Source organism: Bombina bombina, chromosome 1, assembly GCF_027579735.1.
Source record: "Bombina bombina isolate aBomBom1 chromosome 1, aBomBom1.pri, whole genome shotgun sequence".
Lineage (NCBI taxonomy): Eukaryota > Metazoa > Chordata > Amphibia > Anura > Bombinatoridae > Bombina > Bombina bombina.
In genome coordinates this window covers 495,070,660-495,097,382 of record NC_069499.1, presented here as the reverse complement: position 1 = coordinate 495,097,382, position 26,723 = coordinate 495,070,660, and the positions used below count along the sequence as shown (strand labels likewise).

The 26,723-nt window shown below is 38.5% G+C and overlaps 1 protein-coding gene across 1 annotated transcript in view; it reads right to left on the bottom strand.

The window, feature by feature from the left end:
- Positions 1-26,723, bottom strand: part of DNAH7 (dynein axonemal heavy chain 7) — a 784,664-nt gene that overhangs the window by 703,781 nt on the left and 54,160 nt on the right. Inside the window, exons 8-12 of the mRNA XM_053698573.1 lie at positions 22,046-22,229; positions 19,376-19,555; positions 18,318-18,587; positions 16,488-16,615; positions 8,204-8,282 (exon numbers count right to left, since the gene is read on the bottom strand). Of these exons, the coding sequence (XP_053554548.1) occupies positions 8,204-8,282; positions 16,488-16,615; positions 18,318-18,587; positions 19,376-19,555; positions 22,046-22,229 (841 nt within the window). The remainder of the gene's footprint in view (positions 1-8,203; positions 8,283-16,487; positions 16,616-18,317; positions 18,588-19,375; positions 19,556-22,045; positions 22,230-26,723) is intronic.

The window sequence follows — 26,723 nt, the reverse complement described above, 5'->3', positions numbered from 1 at the left end:
CACCAGATCTGCATACCAAGTCCTGCGTGGCCACGCAGGTGCTATCAAAATCACTGAAGCTCTCTCCTGCTTGATCTTAGCAATCAGACGAGGGAGGAGAGGAAATGGTGGAAACACATAAGCCAGGCTGAAGGACCAGGGCACTGCTAGAGCATCTATCAGCATTGCCTGGGGATCCCTTGACCTGGACCCATAACGAGGAAGCTTGGCGTTCTGAGGAGACACCATCAGATCCAGTTCTGGTTTGCCCCATAGATAAATCAGCTGGGCAAATACCTCCGGATGGAGCTCCCACTCCCCCGGATGAAAAGTCTGCTGACTTAGAAAATCCGCCTCCCAGTTCTCTACTCCTGGGATATGGATAGCTGAGAGATGGCAAGAGTGAATCTCTCCCCATAGAATTATCTTGGAAACCTCACTCATGGCCAGGGGACTCCTTGTTCCCCCGTGATGGTTGATATAGGCTACAGTCGTGATATTGTCCGACTGAAATCTGATGAACTTGGCCGCAGCTAGTTGAGGCCAAGCCTGAAGAGCATTGAATATCGCTCTTAGTCCCAGAATGTTTATCGGAAGGAGGGCTTCCTCCTGAGTCCACGAACCCTGAGCCTTCAGGGAATTCCAGACTGCGCCCCAGCCCAGAAGGCTGGCATCTGTCATCACTATAGTCCACTCTGGCCTGCGGAAACTCATTTCCCTGGACAGATGGACTCGAGATAACCACCAGAGAAGAGAATCCCTGGTCTCTTGATCCAGATCTAACAGAGGAGACAAATCTGTGTAGTCCCCATTCCACTGGTTGAGCATGCAAAGTTGCAGTGGTCTGAGATGTAGGCAGGCAAACGGAACTATGTCCATTGCCGCTACCATTAGGCCGATCATTTCCATACACTGAGCCACTGACGGCCGAGAAGTGGCAAGAGGTTAGAAGCTTTGATATCCTGACTTCTGTCAGAAAAATTTTCATTTCTACTGAATCTATTAGAGTTCCTAGGAAGGAAACTCTTGTGAGAGGAGAGAACTCTTTTCTACGTTCACTTTCCACCCATGAGATCTCAGAAAGGCCAGAACAATGTTCGTATGGGACTTGGCGATTTGAAGAGTCGACGCCTGAATCAGAATGTCATCTAGGTAAGGGGCTACCGCTATGCTCCGCGGCCTTAGAACCGCCAGAAGGGACCCTAGAACCTTCGTAAAGATTCTTGGTGCCGTGGCTAACCCGAAGGGAAGAGCCACAAACTGGTAATGCCTGTCTAGGAAGGCGAACCTGAGGAACTGATGATGATCTCTGTGAATCGGAATGTGGAGATAAGCATCCTTTAAGTCCACTGTAGTCATATATTGACCCTCCTGGATTATAGGGAGGATGGTTCGGATTGTCTCCATCTTGAAGGCTGGGACCCTGAGAAATTTGTTTAGGATCTTGAGATCCAAGATAGGTCTGAAAGTTCCCTCTTTTTTGGGAACTATAAACAGGTTTGAATAGAAACCCAGCCCCTGTTTTTCTCTTGGAACTGGGTGGATCAATCCCATAACCAGAAGGTCTTGAACACAACGTAAGAATGCCTCTTTTTTTATCTGGTTTACAGATAGTTGTGAGAGATGAAATCTCCCCTTTGGAGATGACCCTTTGAATTCCAGAAGATATCCCTGGGAAACAATCTCTAGCGCCCAGGGATCCTGGCGTCTCTTGCCCAAGCCTGGGCTAAGAGAGAAAGTCTGCCCCCCACTAGATCCGGTCTCGGATCGGGGGCTACTCCTTCATGCTGTCTTAGAGGCAGCCGCAGGTTTCTTGGCCTGCTTCCCCTTGTTCCAAGCCTGGTTAGGTCTACAGACTGGTTCGGATTGGGTGAAATTTCTTGTTTTGCATTAGAGGAAGTTGAAGCTGCGCCACTCTTGAAGTTTCGAAAAGAACGAAAATTATTCTGTTTGGTCCTTAACTTATTGGACCTATCCTGAGGAAGGGCGTGACCTTTTCCTCCAGTAATATCAGAAATTATCTCCTTCAGACCAGGCCCGAATAGGGTCTGTCCCTTGAAGGGGATGTTAAGAAGTTTAGACTTTGAAGTAACATCTGCTGACCAAGCCTTAAGCCATAGCGCCCTACGCGCCAAAATGGCAAAACCTGAATTCTTAGCCGTTAGTTTGGTTAACTGAAAAACGGCGTCAGAAATAAAGGAATTAGCTAACTTAAGAGCTTTAATCCTGTCTAGAATATCGTCTAACGGGGTCTCTACCTGCAGAGCCTCCTCAAGAGACTCGAACCAAAAAGCCGCTGCAGCAGTAACTGGGGCTATGCATGCAAGAGGCTGGAGAATAAAACCTTGATGTATAAAAAATTTCTTAAGGAGACCCTCCAATTTTTTATCCATAGGATCTAGGAAAGCACAACTGTCCTCGACGGGGATAGTTGTACGCTTAGCTAGGGTAGAGACTGCTCCCTCCACCTTAAGGACCGTCTGCCATGAGTACCGCATGGCGGCATCTATGGGAAACATATTTTTGAAAGAAGGAGGGGGAGAGAACGGAACATCTGGTCTATCCCATTCCTTAGTAATGATTTCCGAAAACCTCTTTGGGACTGGAAAAACATCAGTGTAAACAGGCACTGCAAAGTATTTGTCCATTTTACACAATGGGGTCACAGTCATCCAGAGTCGCTAAAACCTCCCTAAGCAATAAGCGGAGTTCAAGCTTAAATTTAAACGCTGTCATTTCAGAATCAGACTGAAGTAACGCCTTCCCCGAGTCTGAAATGTCACCCACAGATAGAAGCTCACCTGCCTCGGCTTCTGAGTATTGTGAGGGTATATCGGACACAGGCATTAAAGCGTCAGAAAGCTCTGTATTAGTTCTAGCCCCAGAGCTGTCTTGCTTTCCTTGTAACCCTGGCAGTTTGGACAATACCTCTGTGAGGGTATTATTCATAACTGCCGCCATGTCCTGTAAGGTAAAAGAATTAGACGCGCTAGATGTACTTGGCGTCACTTGAGCGGGAGTTATAAGTTCTGACACATGGGGAGAGCTAGATGGCATAATCTCCCTTTTTCCAGTCAGAGAACCCCCTGGAGATAAATCTTTAAACGCCATAATATGGTCTTTATAGTTTATAGAAATTTCAGTACATTTGGTACACATTCTAAGAGGGGGTTCCACCATGGCTTCTAAACATATTGAACAAGGAGTTTCCTCTATGTCAGACATGTTTAACAGACTAGTAATGAGACAAGCAAGCTTGGAAAACACTTTAATAAAGGTAAAACAGCAATTAAACCAAAACGTTACTGTGCCTTTAAGAGAAAAAAAACTAACACTTAAACTGCAAAACAGTGAAAAAATATAGTAAAGTCTTTGAAATTTTTACAGTGTGTGTAAGGGACTAAAGCAGCATTGCACCAACTTGCAAATGAATGATTAACCCCTTAGGCCCCAAACCGGATTTAAAAAAACGTTAAAAAACGTTAAGACAGTTGAGCACCCTGCCACCAAAATCGTATTTGAGGCTCCTACCTGCCCTCAAATACGATTTTGTGCAGAAATAAACCCCTTGTAATGGTCCTCAGGTGTCAGAGGACTCCTCTAGGGAAGCTGGATGTCTCAGTCTGAATTAAAACTGCGCATTTAGAGAGCTAAAATAGGCCCCTCCCACCATGTACTGGATGCCAGAGGGGCCTTAAGAAAGTACTCCTAGGAGTATCTGATTAGCCATGTGGAAACTAGGCCCCAAATAAAGAGTTATCTCCCTCAGAGCAAAAAACGTCCTATTTATGAAGTCATGAAAACGTTTTGTCACTAAGTAATATAAGTAATAACATGAGTATTACCCTGTTTTGTAAGCATGATCCCAGTCGCTGTTAAATCACTGCATCAGGCTTACCTCAATATACACAAGGCTCTGTCAGCATTTTCTAGAACTCATTTCATCTCTCTAGAAATAAAAATACTGAACATACCTCAAAGCAGGTAATCTGCAGACCGTTCCCCCAACTGAAGTTGTCCCATACTCTTCAGTTATGTGTGAGAACAGCAGTGGACCTTAGTTACAAACCGCTAAGATCATAAAACCTCCAGGCAGAACTCTTCTTCTAATTTCTGCCTAAGAGTAAAACAGTACGCCGGTACCGTTTAAAAATAACAAACTCTTGATTGAAGGTAAAACTACACTAAGTCACCACATATCTCTTGATACTTCCTTTCTTGTCGAGAGTTGCAAGAGAATGACTGGGTGTGGCAGTTAGGGGAGGAGCTATATAGACAGCTCTGCTGTGGGTGTCCTCTTGCAACTTCCTGTTGGGAAGGAGAATATCCCACAAGTAATGGATGAACCCGTGGACTGGATACACCTTACAAGAGAAATATACATGTGTATATATATATATATATATATATATATATATATATATATAACAAACAAGGGTATACAAAGCGCTGGTTGTTACAATGTGCTAATATTGCATAAAAATAATGATAAGCACAATAATGTACTGAGCCTATCTAGATATGCTTTTCAGGAAAGAAGAGAATGAAGCAAATTATATAATAGAAGTAAATTAGAAAGTTGTTTAAGATTGTATTCTCTATCTGAATCATGAAAGAAAAAAATTGTGTTTAATGTCCCTTTAAATATTTGTGAGACCCTTATTTAGATATAAAATGAATGTACAGTCTCCTTGGTCACAATAGAAAACCAAAGATTATCCCAAAAAGTCTGTTCTCCTTTAAGTAGATGTGTGCAGATCCTCTTGGTTATTCCCCTTTTGGTTTTCTATTGTGACCAGGGAGACTCTACATTCATTTTATATCTAAATAAGGGTCTCACAAATATTTAAACACATACATTATTGTGCTCATCATAATTTTTATGCAATATTAGCACATTGTAACAACCAGCGCTTTCTATACCCTTGTTTGTTATATTATTGTTAAAAGAGATATCCGAGGAGTATCTCTTTGTCTTTAGAATTAGCTGCAGGTTTATGTGTGCAACAGTGCAATAATATATTTGGATACTTCACATAATCCGCTAGATTTAGAGTTTTGTCGGTAAAAACCTGCGTAGCTAACGCTGCCTTTTTTCCCAGCGCACCTTTAAGACAACGCTGGTATTTAGAGTTGTCTGAGGGGCTGCGTTAGGCTCAGAAAAGGGAGCATTGAGCCTAATTTAGCTCCACTTCAACCCTCAATACCAGCGTTGCTTACGGTAGCGGTAAGCTGGAAAAACGTGCTCGTGCCCGATATCCCCATAGGAAACAATGGGGCAGTTTGGGCTGAAAAAAAACCTAACACCTGCAAAAAAGCAGCGTTCAGCTCCTAACGCAGCCCCATTGTTTCCTATGGGGAAACACTCTCTAAGTCTACACCTAACACCCTAACATGAACCCCGAGTCTAAACACCCCTAACCTTACACTTATTAACCCCTAATCTGCAGCCCCCACTATTGCTGACACCTACATTATATTATTAACCCCTAATCTGCCGCTCCGGACACCACCGCAACCTACATTATCCCTATGAACCCCTAATCTGCTGCCCCTAACACCGCCGACCCCTATATTAAATTTATTAACCCCTAATCTGCCCCCCCCCCCCAACGTCGCCACTACCTTACCTACACTTATTAACCCATAATCTGCCGACCGGACATCGCCGCCACTATAATAAATGTATTAACCCCTAAACCGCCGCACTCCCGCATCGCAAACACTATAATAAATAGTATTAACCCCTAATCTGCCCTCCCTAACATCGCCGCCACCTACCTACAATTATTAACCCCTAATCTCCCCCCGCACCATCGCCGCTACTATAATAAAGTTATTAACCCCTAAACCTAACTCTAACCCTAACACCCCCCTAACATAAATATAATTTAAATTATAGGAAATAATATTCCTAAAATTAACTAAATTAATCCTATTTAAAACTAAATACTTACCTATCAAATAATTACATTGTAGCTATTTTAGGATTTATATTTATTTTACATGCAACTTTGTATTTATTTTAACTAGGTACAATAGCTATTAAATAGTTAATAACTATTTAATAGCTACCTAGTTAAAATAAGTACAAAATTACCTGTAAAATAAATCCTAACCTAAGTTACAAATACACCTAACACTACACTATCATTAAATTAATTAAATAAATTACCTACAATTAGCTAAATTAAAATACAATAAAATAAACTATTCTATAATACAAAAAACAAACAAAACACTAAATTACAAAAAATAAAAAAGAATTACAAGAAGTTTAAACTAATTACACCTAATCTAAGCCCCCTAATAAAATGAAAAATCCCCCCAAAATAAAAAAATGCCCTACCCTATTCTAAACTACCAAAGTAATCAGCTCTATTACCAGCTCTTAAAAGGGCTTTTTGCGGGGCATTGCCCTAAAGTAATCAGCTCTTTTACCTGAAAATAAAAATACAATACCCCCCCAACATTACAACCCACCACCCACATACCCCTACTCTAACCCACCCAAACCCCCCTTTAAAAAACCTATCGCTAACCCCCTGAAGATCTCCCTACACCTTGAGTCGTCTTCACCCAGCCGAGCCAAATTCTTCATCCAAGGTGCACAGAGGAGGTCCTTGATCCGGTAGAAGTCTTCATCCAAGCGGGGCAAGAAGAGGTCCTCCATCCGGTAGAAGTGTTCCTCCAGGAGGCGTCTTCAATCTTCATCCAGCGGAGAGGAGCCATCTTCAAAGGAGCCGACGCGGAGCCATCCTCTTCAACCGACGACTTCCCGACGAATGAAGGTTCCTTTAAGGGACTTCATACAAGATGGTGTCCCTTCAATTCCGATTGGCTGATAGAATTATATCAGCCAATCGGAATTAAGGTAGAAAAAATCTGATTGGCTGATGCAATCAGCCAATCAGATTGAAGTTCAATCCGATTGGCTGATCCAATCAGCCAATCGTATTGAACTCACATTCTATTGGCTGTTCCGATTGCATCATCCAATTTTTTTCTACCTTAATTCCGATTGGCTGATTGAATTGAAGGGACGCCATCTTGGATGACGTCCCTTAAAGGAACCTTCATTCGTCGGGAAGTCGCCGGTTGATGAGGATGGCTCCGCGTCGGCTCCTTTGAAGATGGCTCCGCTCCGCTCTGGATGGATGAAGACTGAAGACGCCGCCTGGATGAACACTTCTACCGGATAGAGTACCTCTTCTTGCCCCGCTTGGATGAAGACTTCTACCGGATCAAGGACCTCCTCTGCGCACCTTGGATGAAGAATTCGGCTCGGCTGGGTGAAGACGACTCAAGGTAGGGAGATCTTCAGGGGGTTAGCGATAGGTTTTTTTAAGGGGGGTTTGGGTGGGTTAGAGTAGGGGTATGTGGGTGGTAAGTTGTAATGTGGGGGGTTATTGTATTTTTATTTTCAGGTAAAAGAGCTGATTACTTTTGGGCAGTGCCCCGCAAAAAGCCCTTTTAAGGGCTGGTAATAGAGCTGATTATTTTGGTAGTTAAGAATAGGGTAGGGCATTTTTTTATTTTGGGGGGATTTTTTATTTTATTAGGGGGCTTAGATTAGGTGTAATTAGTTTAAACTTCTTGTAATTATTTTTTATTTTTTGTAATTTAGGCAAATGTTTTAAGGCAGAAAAAATAAAGGGTGGAAGAAAAGTGTATTTTTCAAATACTTTATTACCAACACTCTCTGACTAATACAAATATTTTTTTCTGTTCTAAGCTGTCCACTTTAGTACCTACATCTCAGATGTTATATAATTACTACTTGACTTTATTTTTTTAAGAGAAGAATGACATAAATGGTAAGGCGTAATAAAATAAAAATACACAGAAACAGGCATAGCATTTTTAAAGTAAAGTATAATTTTTTTCATGAATATATATATATATATATATATATATACATACATACACACACATCACACTAAACAAACTGACCACTTTCTTTTATTCTTGACTATGAACCATAAGTTATGGGGAGCCATAGAATGTAATTTATCACTGAGGAGACATAGGTCATATAAACGTAGATGCAATGATATCAGAGAGTTTAGATCTGGCTAACACTGATTCCCCATAAAGTTATGAAAATGTGTTATTTTCATCCGTCACCCACAATTTAGAGCATTAATATAATGTCTTGAAGTGTGATAGCTTTTTACATGGGAAAGAGAAGTAATTTACAAAGAAATAAAGTGTGCAAACATACCTTTAGCTCCATAAGGTCTTGTGTATTTGAAGGTGTGCTCAGGGCCTTTTCTGCTATAGTCTCAAATTCACCACACAACCTGTAGAAAATATGAAATTAGACACTTTAAATTGATACCTTTTAAAACATTTTAGTTGTTATTGATGAAATTGCATAATATTCCTAAAATAAAGAACATGACAAAAGTTATGTCAAGGTTTGCTCTTTAAAAGGACAGTCAACACCCAACACAACATGATTCCATATTTTTAAAACCCAAACGAAGATCCGCCTGCACAGCCTCCCTTCTGTATTACCTATATCCTTGTCCTAGTAATCATTCACAATACATCATTTAATCTATGCTAAATATGGCCACCAAACTCCTCCCCCCTCATCCTTCTTCCCCATCTCTATGCCATTTCAGGCTCGTCCATGTAGGTATTGATGACGCTCTTCATACATCATTGCACATGCGCATTTGTAAATAATTCAGATCGTACTCTGAAATCGGACTTGCAACAGCTAATTCATGTGCTTGGTGTCCGCAACAATTGTGCAGAATAAAGTTCCACTTTTTTGGTTCCTATAGCATTGAGCATGCGCAAAACTCCGTGAACAAGCTTGAAGCTTCTGACCCAGGATTGAATTATGATTGGCTGATGGCTTGAAAGAGAAGGGAGATACGTAACGGTGGGGGGAGTTAGGTGGCCATATTTTGAGCAGATTAACGCTTGTATGGTAAAGGATTACTTGAAGAAGGATAGAGGTAATAGAGAAGGGAGGCGGTGCAGGCGGATCTTCGTTTGGGTTTAAAATATGAAATCATGTTGTGTTGGGTGTTGACTGTCCCTTTAATGCCCATGGTCATTATAATAAAAAAATGAAATGCTCTGATCCATTAGAGCATGTCATTTTAATACTATTAACCCTAGACTACTAAACACAAAGTAGAATTACCACACAGGACTCATTGAGCACTGCTCGTCCCGAGTGGAAAACACCTCTAAACCAAATCAGCAGCGCTAGTCACACCACTCATATTGGATAAGCAGCGTTTTACGCTTGAATGAGACCAGCAGTGCTCTGCAAATCCTGGACAGTATTTCTACTGTGTGCTTAACCCCTTTGCAAGGTTTAAACACACAGTAGTTTAGGGTTGATAGTCTTAAAATGACATGCTCTAACATAGAAGAGCATGTCTTTTTTTCTTACTATAATGGCCTTTAAAAAAATAAACTTTTCAGAATACTGTTGTCCCTTCTACAGTAACCAACACAAACCCACATGAAATGTACATGATTTATTTAACAAACATTGCAGATTTGGAAGGGAGAGGAACATTTTGCATTTTTAAAAGGAGTGTGGCTCCGTTCATTTGTCTCTAATGATTAAATACTAATCTTTACACCTGCACTTTGTGCAATGTGTTTTTCTTATGTTTTTATATATATATATATATATATATATATATAGAGTAAGAAAAATCTTCCTCCTTCATTTGTTACTCAAAGGAATATGAAACCCAAATGTTTTCTTTCACGATTCAGATGGAGCATGCAACTTTAAGCAACTTTCTAATTTTCTCCTATTATCAATTTTCTTCGTTCTCTTGGTATCTTTATTTGAAAAGGAGGAATGTAAGCATAGGAGCTGGCCCATATTTGGTTCAGCACCTGGGTAGCACTTTCTGATTGGAAGCTAAATGTATAATCTCCTTTAAAGAGGACAGTGCTGTTAGTGAAAATTATGAAAGTGTGTGACTTTAAATCAAATATTAAAATAGAAATTAAAATCACGCAAATTTGTAGATGATGGGGTCCTGAAGTGACTTTTCCTACAGATCCCTTTATCTGTACAGAACATTGTGTATTCAACACATATACATATGTAATGTACCTATACATAAATGTGTGCCCTGTCCACTGTATGCAGTTTCTCCAATAGTGATGAGTGGAGCTTTAATTAATTTATATTATGTATGTTAAAGGGCAACCCAAAATGTATAAGAACTTATTTTGATTTTTCTATAATAGCATATTAAGTTAAACTGTTGCCCATTTTGCTGCAAATACAGTTTTCTTGTAAAAAGACTTACTAGTTCTCCTCAGTGCTAATTTTGTCAACTAAAATACGACTAAAATGAGTATAAAACTAAAGAAATTCTGATGACTAAAATACAACTAAAACTAAAATGGCATTTTAGTCAAAAGACTATGACTAAAACTAAATCAAAATGATATTTTAGTCAAAAGACTATCGGCTAGATTACGAGTTTTGCGGTATGAGTAAAAAAGAAGTATTAAGGCTTCATAACGCTGCTTTTTCACTACCGCTGGTATTACGAGTCTTGCAGGTTTAGGGGCACTGCACACTTTTTTGGCCTTAACGCAAATTAACTTTTCTTTTCTTTTTTCAATGGGACTTCCTTTGCGCCAGTATTACGAGTCTGCCTGGGAGGCCAAAAAGTGAGCGGTACACCCTATACCGCCAAGATTCGTAACGCAATCTAAAGTCAGTAGTTATGAGTTTTATTCTACAACGCCGTAACATAAAACTCATAACTCAATTGCTAAAAAGTACACTAACGCCCATAAACTACCTATTAACCCCTAAACCAAGGCCCTCCCGCATCGCAAGCACTAAAATAAAATTATTAACCCCTAATCTGCCGCTCCGGACATCGCCGCCACTAGAATAAACATATTAACCACTAAACCTAAGTCTAACCCTAACACCCCCTAACTTAAATATAATTAAAATAAATCTAAATAAAACCTACTATTAATAACTAAATAATTCCTATTTAAAACTAAATACTTACCTGTAAAATAAACCCTAAGATAGCTACAATATAACTAATAGTTACATTGTATCTAGCTTATGTTTTATTTTTATTTCACAAGTTTACTAATACCTAGCTAAAATAAATACAAAATTTACCTGTAAACTAAAACCTAACCTGTCTTACAATAAAACCTAACCTTACACTACAATTAAATACATTACCTAAATTAAATACAATTACCTAAATTACAAAAAAAAAAACCACTAAATTACACAAAATAAAAAAAGAAATTATCACATATTTAAACTAATTACACCTAATCTAATAGCCCTATCAAAATAAAAAAAAAACCCTAGCCTAAACTAAACTACCAATAGCCCTTAAAAGGGCCTTTTGCGGAGCATTGCCCCAAATCAGCTCTTTTACCTGTAAAAAAAAAAATACAAACACCCCCCTAACAGTAAAACCCACCACCCAGACAACCAACCCCCCAAATAAAAACCTAATCTAAAAAAAACTAAGCTCCCCATTGCCCTGAAAAGTGCATTTGGATGGGCATTGCCCTTAAGCATTTAGCTCTTTTTCAATTGCCCAAACCCCTAATCTAAAAATAAAACCCACCCAATAAACCCTTAAAAAAACCTAACACTAACCCCGAAGATCCACTTACAGTTTTAAAGACCGGACATCCATCCTCAATGAAGCCGGGAGAAGTCTTCATTGAAGCGGCAAGAAGTCCTCAACGAAGTCAGGAGACGTCTTCATCCAAGCGGCAAGAAGTTGTCCTCCAGGCGGGCAGAAGTCTTCATCCAAGCCAGCAGAAGTGGTCCTCCAGACGGGCAGAAGTCTTCATCCAGACGGCATCTTCTATCTTCATCCATCCGGCACGGAGCGGGTCCATGTTCAAGACATCTGGCGCGGAGCATCCTCTTCTTCTGACGACTAACGACGAATGAAGGTTCCTTTAAGTGACGTCATCCAAGATGGCGTCCCTTGAATTCCAATTGGCTGATAGAATTCTAAGGTGTTAAAGGTGAAAAATTCAATGCAATGCAAAAAATTCAAATTCAATGCAATCAGCCAATAGGATTGAGCTCGCATTCTATTGGCTGTTCCAATCAGCCAATAGAATGCGAGCTCAATCCTATTGGCTGATCGGATCAGCCACTACGATTGAAGCTCAATCCTATTGGATGACTACATCAGCCAATTGGAATTTTTCACCTTTAATTCTGATTTCCTTTAACTCACTTAAAGGAACGTTCATTCGTCGTTAGTCGTCGGAAGAAGAGGATGCACCGCGCTGGATGTCTTGAAGATGGACCCGCTCCGCACCGGATGGATGAAGATAGAAGATGCCTTCTGGATGAAGACTTCTGCCCGTCTGGAGGACCAATTCTGCCGGCTTGGATGAAGACTTCCCCCAGCTTTGTTGAGGACTTCTTGCCGCTTGGATGAAGACTTCTCTCGGCTTCGTTGAGGATGGATGTGTTAGGTTGTTTTAAGGGTTTATTGGAGTGCGGTAATTAGCAAAATTTTGCTCAACGCTCACTTTTTGTCTGGTTTATAAAAACTCGTAATACCAGCGATGTCTGTAAGTGAGCGGTGAGCATAAACTGCTCGTTAGCACCGCACAGCCTCTAACGCAAAACTCGTAATCTAGGTGTTTTTGTTGTGTTGAGTTACTTGATACTTGTTTTAATTATTAACAGAGAACTGGTAAAGTTTTTATATTGGGTAATATGTGCAATACAGCCAATACAGTTTACAGTTTTGTTTTTTTATATTTTAAAGTTGCACTTCTGTTTGTTTATGAAACTTGGTTTTATTTCATTTTAAGTTTAATAAAGACGTTATATATCACAACGGCTAAATCTGTGTCTGTATTGCACGTTTAAACCTTAATACCATAAATAATAACAGGTGTTATGTTTACTCCTGGAGTATATAATCAGTTTGCAAATTATAGAGAAATGCTTAAATAATACATTACACTTTAAAGGGCCATAATACCCAAATGTTTAAACACTTGAAAGTGATGCAGCATAGCTGTAAAAAGCTGATTAGAAAATATCACCTGAACATCTCTATGTAAAAAAGAAAGATATTTTACCTCAAAAGTTCCTCAGTAGCCACCTCCCATTGTAAAGGATTTCTAAGCAGCATTTTAGTGTGTTTGTCCTGGGACATCTGAAGGGACTAGCATCGTGCACTCTCATATTATTTCACCAATCAGGTAAAGGAAGCTTACTATGAAATCTCATGAGAGTTAAGTCAAATCTCATGAGATCACAGTAAGAGTTCATGACCTCAGCACTGCTGATGCTGATTGGCTGCTGTTCATTTCTTCATTTTTTTTTAATTTGTTTACCTGCAGCTGGAAGCAGCTGAGTATAACGTTTTACACTGAACTTACTCTGCTGAGCTGAGGAGATTGTGAGGTAAAATATCTTCCTTTTTTACATAGAGATGCCCAGGTGATATTTTCCTGTCAGCTTTTTACAGTTATACTGCATCAGTTTCAAGTGATTTAGCATATGAGTATTATGTCCCTTTAACTAAACACCTTTAGATTTTAGTCGACTAAAACTAGACTAAAACTAAAACAATTCAGATGACTAAAATACGACTAAAACTAAAATGGTATTTTTGTCAAAAGACTAAAACTAAGACTAAATCAAAATTTGTCGTCAAAATTAACACTGGTTCTCCTCCGGCCATTTTGAAATGTCCGCCTGTCCCCTCCTTTCCCTTACGTCATCCTTAGTTAATATTCAGCTGAAAAGAACATCTCTGTGTTGATTCAGCTCATGCACGTACTTTGTGCATGTGCAATGCGTGCTTGTCGATCCGTTTTTAAAATGACTCCCTTGCCGACAAGCACGCATTGCGCATGCGCAAAATACGTGCAAGGAGACAGGCAGACATTTCAAAAACGGCAGGAGAACTAGTAAGTCTTTTTACAAGAAAACTGTATTTGCTGCAAAAATGGGCTACAGTTTAACTTAATATGCTATTATAACAAAATCAAAATAAGTTCTTATACATTTTGGGTTGACTTGCCCTTTAATACACCTCTCTAATGTCTCCTGTGGCCATTTCAGAGGTGTTTACACATATGCAAGATAATAGACTGTTTGCAAAGAGCTATGAAATAGTTATAAAGATGTCTAAAATGCCCTTTTAAGGACTTATCAAGTACATAGAAGTGTCAAAAAGGCAAAACAGTCCTCTAAAAGGTGTTAAAAAGTGACTTAATAATATATTGTTATCATCTACAACTTTCCAGCCCCATAGGAAAAAAGGGGCTTTTATCTGAGATCTAAAAACCCATTGTTAGTCTGAGACAGAGACAAAAATGCATTATTTGTGATTGTGCCTGCAGATAAAGAGTCAAAAAGCCACAGCAAGTAGTAGTGATTGAGGGCTTAATGGGGAATTTAATACTGTGTTTAAAGGAATAGTCTAGTCAAAATTAAAGTTTCATGATTCAGATGGAGCATGCAACTTTAAGTAACTTTCTAATGTACTCCTATTATCAATTTTTCTTCTCTCTCTTGGTATCTTTATTTGAATGCAAGCTTAGGAGCTTGCCCATTCTTGGTTCAGAACCTGGATAGAGCTTGCTGATTGGTGGCTACATTTAGACACCACTCAGAAAGCTCTACCTAGGTGCTGAACCAAAAATGGGCCAGCTCCTATGCTTGCATTCTTGCTTTTTCAAATAAAGATACCAAGAAAATGAAGAAAAATTGATAATAGTAGTACATTAAAAAGTTGTTTAATGGCATAAGGAGTTAGACTCTGAGCTCTCTAGAGAGGCATGGCTGCAGATTTTCCGAGCTGTAAAGACATTGTCAGTCTCTGCTCGGATGCAAGAATCACACTATAAATTCCTAAGCCGATGGTATCTCACACCGTCTAGACTCAGAGCGATCTACCCGAGAGCTTCAGAGAAGTGCTGGAGGGGGTGCGGTGGCACCTGTACGATCTTGCATATCTGGTGGGACTGTCCGCTCCTGCTGGACTTTTGGTCCTCTGTCTGGCGTGAGATGCAGAAACTACTTGACCTTGAAATTCCAAAAATCTCAGAAATTTTGCTATTTCATTTCCCTGACAAAATAGAAAATAAGCTTAAAAGGAGCCTCCTGATGCTGATGTTATCGGGGGCTTAGAACCTGATACCTCAACGATGGAAGTCCCCCCAGATACCTAACCTTGCGGACTGGAGACAAAATGTGCAAAATATACTCCTCTTGGAGAAATACCATTATGTGAAGACCGCGACATTGGATGCATACACGGAAATGTTGCTGCTGTGGGGGGGCCCCGGAACAGAGAGATGAGTAAGAGTTCTGGAACTTGGGTCGGGAGGTGGTCCTTGGGTGATGGATGTCCTGTGCCCTAATTTTTTTTTATTTATTTTTTCTCTTTCCACCCTCTCCTTACCCTTCCTGATATCTCTTTCCCCTTCACCTTCTCTTTACCCCTCCTAGTTTCTTCCCCTTCTTTCCTTTTCCCCTGCTTCTCATACAGCCACTGACCTGCCCCCGGTTCCCTCTAGTCCCCCCTGACTATGTATATACTAGGGGGATCGGAGTACTTAGACTAGTGAGCTGTGCTATGACCCGGGTAACACCTCGCATATCTATATATCTTTCTTCTTTTAGACCTGAATTGTTTGTGTTTATATTTGTTACTTAAGCATCGTGTCTTTACCTTAAAAAGACATGTCATTAGTTACTAGAAAATTCTTGAAAATGTATGTAAAGAGCTAATCATTTACCGAGATCTTGTTTGACACCTAGCTAGTAGCAGACTGATGTTTTCTTCTATTTTACATAATGTGACCCGTGTAATAGGGGTCTCTTAGACTGTTACATATTATTAAACATCAGAATTTTTCTTTTATTTTACTTTCTTAATGGTGTAAAATGGTGTCTGACATTGCAAATGTACCAATTGTATTATGAAAGTTTATTTTTCTCAATAAAGCTCTTTTAAAAATTTAAAAAAAAAAAAAAAGTTGTTTAAAATTGCATGCTCTATCTGAATCATGAAATCTTAATTTTGACTAGACTATTCCTTTAATGTCCCTTTAAAATGCTGTTGCTGTAAATTCAACATAAGAGTTAAAATAGCATAATGCCCCAATGAGAAAGTCAGAGTTTTACCTGCAAACTGATTGGATATCATTATCTAATTGGAAAAAAAAAATTCTAACTTAATTTCTTATAAGACAAGTGTGATTTGCATATTCAATAAATAAAAGCCAGACATGCTTTTTTACTTTATAGTAATATTTAATCTCTTCATTGCTTTAAGAGGTATGTAATTCATTTCACCTCACGCCTCTCCAGCAGTGTAGGAAATAGAAACATAAACTGCCCTGTAGGAAATACACAACTATTATATGAGAACAGCCCATCCATACTGTGCCCAGGAGCTTTCCCTCAATAACTTAATGTAATGCAAAACAAATACAAGTAGATTTATAAAAGTGCATTTAGAGCTTACTTCTTATTGGCCTCCTGGTGATCTTTGAACATTTTCGCTATCAGTTTTCCACAAATAGTCTCTGAGCGTTTTGCTAAAGCCCTAATCAATTCATCACAGTGGAGTTCGAACATTCCTAAGCGAATGAACTAGAAGAAATAAATACATGAAACAGTCTTTTAAAAGGCTAATTTTCATAGCAGGTGTTAGGTACTTTATAAATATTAGACATTTAACTCAATAAAAATGAAACATGACCTGTTCCAGCACACAGATATAAATACTTTGCTCACTTGCATTTTATTACTTTGTTCTATTTGAAATGAATTATTTTCTGAAATATGATGCTATTCTAACAAAGGAAAGCCTGACAGTTTCTCTATAAATACGTAACGGCCATCCTTTTTCTCGCTTTACATATGAATAAATATCTCAGTGTCATCTTTGTAACTGATATGTAGCATCATTTTGCAATATTTACCATGCACTGGGGGCATGCATAATGGCCATGGTTACACATACTCTAAAATAACGCTGTTCCAGTTGTTTACTCGTGTGTGGCAGTTTATTTCATTGCAGAACACAAATAAACTGTACAGACAGTCCCCACTGCTTTATTTATGGGGCAGAAAAAAGGAAGTCTATGATATGATGTCTATGATGATGAGATTGCATATTCAACAAATGTCTTAAAACATTCAAGAAAAATGTTCTACTAATATTATGCAGTAGTTTAATGATCCATGGTTGAGATTCCCTAGTTTCACTAACACTGGAACAGCCTGTTTAGTTTTCCTACGTTAATCTATGCAGCCTATTTGCTAAAGAATCAAGAGGTATGTAAAGTTTGTAAAAAGCTGAGTAGAACTGGAGAGATTGCAGGGTCTGGAGAGGCCATTCCATGGTTTAAGAAAGAAAAAGATTTTGGAGCTGTTGTTTAGGTGGTTACATGAGGATTTATGGCTGCCTCAAGATAATTTATAATAATGGAAACACAGAACTACTGATTCTTTTTTATGTTAAAATTGTGCACATTATTTATGGAGAGTATAATAATTTTCCATTTCTGCTCAGTGTTAGGACTATAAGAAAAAAACATTAACCCTTGCACCATATGGACATAGATACTGCATCACACAGTACTTTGTCCAGCTTACAGTTTTGACATAGTATCTACATCCAGCACAGAGGAGCATGTTGTGGTCTTCGCTGCCAAATTAGACAACAGGAGCCACAACCAGGGGACAGAAGGCATCTTCCTTCATATGGTAAGGAAGCACTGATAAATATTTAAATAAATAAATACATAAACATCTAAACTGCATATAGGCAGACTGTCTGCCAGTGCAAAAGATGGTGATGACCAGTGTGTGGGGGAGAGCTGTTTGGGAGATCAGAGGGTGGGAGGTGTCAGGTGGGAGGGTTATCCATACACTACAGCACATATTAGCCTTACAAGCTAACTGACTAACCCATTCACCATGAATTTCAGATGTGCAGTGAGCAGCTGCAATTAGCATCCTTCAATGGCAAAGGCATATCTGCTTTTTCTGAACAAAGTGGATCCCAGAAAAGCTTTTACAGCAGCTTTTGTGTGTAAATAATTTCAGTGAGAAATACAAAGTTTGCAAAAACATAACTAAATAGTGGCATCAAATATACTAAAATGGACCTAGATCAACACCTTGGGTTGACTTTTTTAAAAACATATTTAGTTTTCATAAGTAAATAAAAAATAAACAATAGCTCTATCTCTGTTTAAACAGAGTGATAGCAAAAATGCTGATTTTTTTTTTCCCGGTATTTTGCCAACGTTTTTCTCTAATATCTAATATCCATTTAAATCTTTACCTTTCTAGATGTGTATTGTATTTCATCTGTGATTTTCTCATATTTCACAACTTCTCTCATGATCTCTTCAAATGTATGGTTCTCTGACAAAAACTGGTCCACGTCCAGATCAGCCTGCTTGCTTATCAAGAAGCTGTATTTATCATACAGTTTTAAATGCTCTTTAGGTAAGAAACTCTCAGAGGCTATAAACTGTCTCACTCTTGTCTTGTGTTCTTCTAAAATTTCTTCTAGGATTATTGGCTTGAGGGTTGGTTTGGTCTGTTGATCCTGCTTTGAAAAGTAAGCAGAAGTAAAATTGCATTTGGACATTTAGACTACATTTTGATAGAAAATGCTTTTTCCTCTATCAAAAGCTAATTAACTTTATGATTTAACTTAAATGTGAATCTTAAAGGACATTAAAATCAACATTTAATCAACCATAAAATGATTAATTAAGGAAACATCATTGCAATTATATTAATCATTTGACTTGGTTTTGTTGTAAAATTGAGCTTGCTTCACTGCCTAGATGGACATATTTTTACTGCAGCATTCCACACAGTTTCTGATTAGACAAGGGCATAATCTTATTTATATATGTCCCTAACTTTTCTCCTTTTTCTTATCTTTTATTTCTCATCCTTCTTATAACTCTCAGACTACGCTTCTGGTACTAAGCGTATCAATCTGGAAATAGTTAACAAATGTCTCAACTTTTGACGTATCACATGTTCACAATACTACTTGTTATATGTATTGTATACCTATTTTGTTACAGTAAAGCTCTTTAGAAAGAAGAAAAAAATATCTGTCCCTAACTGACCACAGCAAAGGACACCAGGAACATGAATTTCACCTGACAGTATTAAATTATTTTAAAACTTTTTTACTGTATACAGAGCTTTTGCAAAGTATTGATTATATATGGTATGCCTGTATAAAAATTACATTAAAGTCCCCTAAATGTGAACTTTATAAAAAATATTTTTTTACTGCTATCAATAAATACTGAAAATAACATGGAGTCGAAAGATAAATAACAAATCAAAAGCAAATTTATTATTTATATTTACCCATTCAGAAAAGAGCGTGGATTCCACCCTTGGCACTAGATTCACTGCTTTAATCATTATATCATAAACATTCAGCAATACAATTTCAAAATCATTAAAGTTTGGTTCAAACTTTATGGACATATTGTCCAAGATCAGCCGCATTATAAAACCTGGATGTTCAAAGGCACGAACTGAGTCCTGAAATAATAAGGAGAATATTACAAGGTAAATATCTGTGTTTACACTACAGCCAATAAGCTTAATACATATTATTTTGTTATTCTAAAAAGCATAAAAAAAAATATGTCAAAAATATATACAAAATGTAAAAAGTTCCCAGTGCAGATATTCAAATATAGAAACATCGATAAAAACCAGAAACCCAAAAAGTCTGCCCACATTTCCTATAAAGTGTAAACATAAAGGTATATGAGAATCAAAAGTTAATGAAATTTTAAGACACTTTTAAATTCACTTCTATTTTCAAATGTACTTAAAATACTGGAATCCATTGCTGGAAAAATATACACATATTCTACACTACTGGGAGCTAGCTGGTGATTGGCGGCTACACCCATTTGTCTGTTGTCATTGGATCACTAGAAGATTTCAGCTAGATCTAAGCAGTGCATTGCACAACCAACAGTACAATAATAAAATGCCCTAGCATTTTCTTTCTGCACTTCTATATCCCTTTATTTAATTAGTTTGTGGGATAGCCTTACATACTCCAGAAGAAGAAATAAAAAGTGGTATTCTTTTTTTATTATATATATATATATACTGTATATACAAACGTAAGGACTGCACTCACTGGATTCAGGTAAATAATAAATTATTTAATCAATGGTGACGTTTCGGGGTTCGCAGACCCCTTCCTCAGACCCAGGTTGGGTCTGAGGAAGGGGTCTGCGAACCCCGAAACGTCACCATTGATTAAATAATTTATTATTTACCTGAATCCAGTGAGTGCAGTCCTTACTTTTGGATATTTATTGAAATTCCCTGGTTGCTGACCATTGGTAGTGAGAGTGCAGATACACATGGGATATATATATATATATATATATATATATATATATATATATATATATATATATACACAGGGAGTGCAGAATTATAAGGCAAGTTGTATTTTTGAGGATTAATTTTATTATTGAACAACAACCATGTTCTCAATGAACCCAAAAAACTCATTAATATCAAAGCTGAATATTTTTGGAAGTAGTTTTTAGTTTGTTTTTAGTTTTAGCTATTTTAGGGGGATATCTGTGTGTGCAGGTGACTATTACTGTGCATATTTATTAGGCAACTTAACAAAAAACAAATATATACCCATTTCAATTATTTATTTTTACCAGTGAAACCAATATAACATCTCAACATTCACAAATATACATTTCTGACATTCAAAAACAAAACAAAAACAAATCAGTGACCAATATAGCCACCTTTCTTTGTAAGGACACTCAAAAGCCTGCCATCCATGGATTCTGTCAGTGTTTTGATCTGTTCACCATCAACATTGCGTGCAGCAGCAACCACAGCCTCCCAGACACTGTTCAGAGAGGTGTACTGTTTTCCCTCCTTGTAAATCTCACATTTGATGATGGACCACAGGTTCTCAATGGGGTTCAGATCAGGTGAACAAGGAGGCCATGTCATTAGATTTTCTTCTTTTATACCCTTTCTTGCCAGCCACGCTGTGGAGTACTTGGACGCGTGTGATGGAGCATTGTCCTGCATGAAAATCATGTTTTTCTTGAAGGATGCAGACTTCTTCCTGTACCACTGCTTGAAGAAGGTGTCTTCCAGAAACTGGCAGTAGGACTGGGAGTTGAGCTTGACTCCATCCTCAACGCGAAAAGGCCCCACAAGCTCATCTTTGATGATACCAGCCCAAACCAGTACTCCACCTCCACCTTGCTGGCGTCTGAGTCGGACTGGAGCTCTCTGCCCTTTACCAATCCAGCCACGGGCCCATCCATCTGGCCCATCAAGACTCACTCTCATTTCATCAGTCCATAAAACCTTAGAAAAATCAGTCTTGAGATATTTCTTGGCCCAGTCTTGACGTTTCAGCTTGTGTGTCTTGTTCAGTGGTGGTCGTCTTTCAGCCTTTCTTACCTTGGCCATGTCTCTGAGTATTACACACCTTGTGCTTTTGGGCACTCCAGTGATGTTGCAGCTCTGAAATATGGCCAAACTGGTGGCAAGTGGCATCTTGGTAGCTGCACGCTTGACTTTTCTCAGTTCATGGGCAGTTATTTTGCGCCTTGGTTTTTCCACACGCTTCTTGCAACCCTGTTGACTATTTTGAATGAAACGCTTGATTGTTCGATGATCACGCTTCAGAAGCTTTGCAATTTTAAGAGTGCTGCATCCCTCTGCAAGATATCTCACTATTTTTGACTTTTCTGAGCCTGTCAAGTCCTTCTTTTGACCCATTTTGCCAAAGGAAAGGAAGTTGCCTAATAATTATGCACACCTGATATAGGGTGTTGATGTCATTAGACCACACCCCTTCTCATTACAGAGATGCACATCACCTAATATGCTTAATTGGTAGTAGGCTTTCGAGCCTATACAGCTTGGAGTAAGACAACATGCATAAAGAGGATGATGTGGTCAAAATATTCATTTGCCTAATAATTCTGCACTCCCTGTATATAAATAAAGTTTACTTACAAGTGGCTGTATAATCAGATCTGTGTAATCTTGCATGGAGACAAGGGCAAGACTTTGAAGCTGTTCAGTCATTAATGTTGCAGCACAGTTGAAAAATGATGTAAGCTTTTTGTAGTTTTTGTTGCTGGGAAGCTGCTTTCGCTTAATTCCTTGATAAAATATATTTTGAATTTCTTGATTCCATCTTAAAATACAAAGGTACATAATTTGAAATTAATAAATATAATTAAAATATCTGATTTAGACCAACTTATATTTTAATAATATAGTTCTAAATAGGATTAGCAGAAAAATAAAAATAGACTAACCTACAACATAATCCCTATCATTTCTCCCCTACGTATCTCTGCTTTAATTTATAAAAACTCTCCCAATTGTCTTCTGCATTCATTTTATGACTGACTTCCTCTTATACAACTACTTCTTCCTATGTCTACAAAACTTCTCCTGTGCAATACCTACTATGTGGAATTCCTTTACATTATTAGGCTCTTATTCAATCTAAAACATTTCAAATGCTCAATGAAAACTTACTTATTTAAAGGGACATGAAACCCACAATTTTTTTTAATGATTCATACAGAGAATACAATTTAAAACAACTTTCCAATGTACTTCCTTTATCTAATTTGCTTTAATCTCTTGGTATCTTTTGTTGAAGAATCAGCAATGCACTACTGGGAACTAGATGAACGCATTCGGTAACATGAGGCATATATGTGCAGCCACAAATCAGAAGCACCTCGGCCTACCTAGGTATCCCTTTCAAAGTTGTTTAAAATCACATGCTCTGTCTGAATCACAAAAACATAATTTATGTAAGAATTTACCTGATAAATTCATTTCTTTCATATTGGCACGAGTCCATGAGCTAGTGACATATGGGATATACAATCCTACCAGGAGGGGCAAAGTTTCCCAAACCTCAAAATGCCTATAAATACACCCCTCACCACACCCACAATTCAGTTTAACGAATAGCCAAGTAGTGGGGTGATAAAGAAAGGAGTAAAAAGCATCAACAAAGGAATTTGGAAATAATTGTGCTTTATACAAAAAATCATAACCACCATAAAAAAGGGTGGGCCTCATGGACTCTTGCCAATATGAAAGAAATTAATTTATCAGGTAAATTCTTACATAAATTATGTTTTCTTTCATGTAATTGGCAAGAGTCCATGAGCTAGTGACGTATGGGATATCAATACCCAAGATGTGGAACTCCACGCAAGAGTCACTAGAAGGGAGGGATAAAATAAAAAACAGCCATTTTCTGCTGAAAAAATAACCCACAACCCAAATTATAAGTTTATTCTTTAATGACAAGAAAAACTTAAAACATCAGCAGAAGAATCAAACTGAAACAGCTGCCTGAAGAACTTTTCTACCAAAAACTGCTTCTGAAGAAGCAAATACATCAAAACGGTAGAATTTAGTAAATGTATGCAAAGAAGACCAAGTTGCCGCTTTGCAAATCTGATCAACTGATGCTTCATTCTTAAAAGCCCACAAAGTGGAGACTGATCTAGTAGAATGAACTGTAATTCTCTGAGGCGGGGTCTGACCCGACTCCAAATAAGCTTGAAGAATCAAAAGCTTTAACCAAGAAGCCAAGGAAATAGCAGAAGTCTTCTGACCTTTCCTAGGACCAGAAAATATAACAAATAGACTAGAAGTCTTCCTGAAATCTTTAGTAGCTTCAACATAATATTTCAAAGCTCTCACCACATCCAAAGAATGTAAGGATATTTCCAAAGAATTCTTAGGATTAGGACACAAGGAAGGGACAACAATGTTGTTAGAATTCACAACCTTAGGTAAAAATTTAAATGAAGTCCGCAAAACCGCCTTATCCTGATGAAAAATCAGAAAAGGAGATTCACAAAAAAGAGCAGATAGCTCAGAAACTCTTCTAGCAGAAGAGATAGCCAAAAGGAACAACACTTTCCAAGAAAGAAGTTTAATGTCCAAAGAATGCATAGGCTCAAATGGAGGAGCCTGTAACGCCTTCAAAACCAAATTAAGACTGCAAAGAGGAGAAATTGATTTAATGACGGGCTTAATACGAACTAAAGCCTGGACAAAACAGTGAATATCAGGAAGTTTAGCAATCTTTCTGTGAAATAAAACAGAAAGAGCAGAGATTTGTCCCTTCAAGGAACTAGCAGACAAACCCTTATCCAAACCATCCTGAAGAAACTGTAAAATTCTAGGGATTCTAGAAGAATGCCAAGAGAATTTATGAGAAGAACACCATGAAATGTAGGTCTTCCAAACTCAATAATAAATCTTTTTAGAGACAGATTTATGAGCTTGTAACATAGTATTAATCACTGAGTCAGAGAAACCTCTATGACTTAGCACTAAGCGTTCAATTTCCATACCTTCAAATTTAATGATTTGAGATCCTGATGGAAAAATGGACCTTGAGACAGTAGGTCTGGCCTTAATGGAAGTGGCCAAGGTTGGCAACTGGACATCCGAACAAGATCCGCATACCAAAACCTGTGTGGCCATGCTGGAGCCACCAGCAGCACAAACGATTGTTCCATGATGATTTTGGAGATCACTCTTGGAAGAAGAACTAGAGGTGGGAAAATGTAAGCAGGATGATAACACCAAAGAAGTATCAGCGCATCCACTGCTTCCACCTGAACATCCCTGGACCTGGACAGGTATCTGGGAAGTTTCTTGTTTAGATGAGAGGCCATCAGATCTATCTCTGGAAGACCCCACATCTGAACAATCTGAGAAAACACATCTGGATGGAGGGACCACTCCCCTGGATGTAAAGTCTGACGGCTGAGATAATCCGCCTCCCAATTGTCTACACCTGGGATATGCACCGCAGAGATTAGACAGGAGCTGGATTCCGCCCAAGCAAGTATCCGAGATACTTCTTTCATAGCTTGGGGACTGTGAGTCCCACCCTGATGATTGACATATGCCACAGTTGTGATATTGTCTGTCTGAAAGCAAATGAATGGTTCTCTCTTCAACAGAGACCAAAACTGAAGAGCTCTGAGAATTACACGGAGTTCTAAAATATTGATTGGTAATCTAGCCTCTTGAGATTTCCAAACCCCTTGCGCTGCCAGAGATCCCCAAACAGCTCCCCAACATGAAAGACTTGCATCTGTAGTGATCACAGTCCAGGTTGGCCGAACAAAGGAAGCCCCTTGAACTAAATGCTGGTGATTTAACCACCACGTCAGAGAGTGTCGAACATTGGGATTTAAGGATATTAATTGTGATATCTTTGTATAATCCCTGCACCATTGATTCAGCATACAAAGCTGGAGAGGTCTCATGTGAAAACGAACAAAAGGAATCGTGTCCAATGCTGCAGTCATGAGGCCTAAAACTTCCATGCACATAGCCATTGAAGGGAATGACTGAGACTGAAGGTGCCGACAGGCTGCAACCAATTTCAAATGTCTCTTGTCTGTTAGAGACAGAGTCATGGACACTGAATCTATCTGGAAGCCTAAAAAGGTGACCCTTGTCTGAAGAATCAAGAAACTTTTTGGTAAATTGATCCTCCAACCATGTCTTTGAAGAAACAACACTAGTTGATTTGTGTGAGATTCTGCAGAACGTTAAGACTGAGCTAGTACCAAGATATCGTCCAAATAAGGAAACACCGCAATACCCTGCTCTCTGATTACAGAGAGTAGGGCACCTAGAACCTTTGAAAAGATTCTTGGAGCTGTTGCTAGGCCAAATGGAAGAGCAACAAATTGGTAATGCTTGTCTAGAAAAGAGAATCTCAGGAACTGATAATGTTCTGGATGAATCGGAATATGAAGGTATGCATCCTGCAAGTCTATTGTAGACATATAATGTCCTTGCTGAACAAAAGGTAGAATAGTCCTTATAGTCACCATCTTGAAAGTTGGTACTTTTACATAACGATTCCAAATTTTCAGATCCAGAACTGGTCTGAATGAATTTTCCTTCTTTGGGACAATGAATAGATTTGAATAAAACCCCAGACCTTGTTCCTGAAAAGGAACTGGCATGATTACCCCTGAAGACTCCAGGTCTGAAACACACTTCAGGAAAGCCTGAGCTTTTACTGGATTTGCTGGGATACGTGAGAGAAAAAATCTTCTCACAGGAGGTCTTACTCTGAATCCTATTCGATACCCTTGAGAGACAATGCTCTGAATCCATTGATTTTGGACAGAATTTATCCAAATATCCTTGAAAAACTCTAATCTGCCCCCTACCAGCTGAGCTGGAATGAGGGCCACACCTTCATGCGGACTTAGGGGCTGACTTTGGATTTTTAAAAAGGCTTGGATTTATTCCAATTTGAGAAAGGCTTCCAATTGGAGACAGATTCCTTGGGGGAAGGATTAGATTTTTGTTCCTTATTTTGATGAAAGGATCGAAAACGGTTAGAAGCCTTAGATTTACCCTTAGGTTTTTTATCCTGAGGCAGAAAAACTCCCTTTCCCCCAGTAACAGTTGAAATAATAGAATCCAACTGAGAACCAAATAAATTATTACCTTGGAAAGAAAGAGATAATAATCTAGATTTAGATATCATATCAGCATTCCAAGATTTAAGCCACAAAGCTCTTCTAGCTAAAATAGCTAAAGATCTAACATCAATGGAACTAACATCAATTTTGATAATATCAAAAATGGCATCACAAATAAAATGATTAGC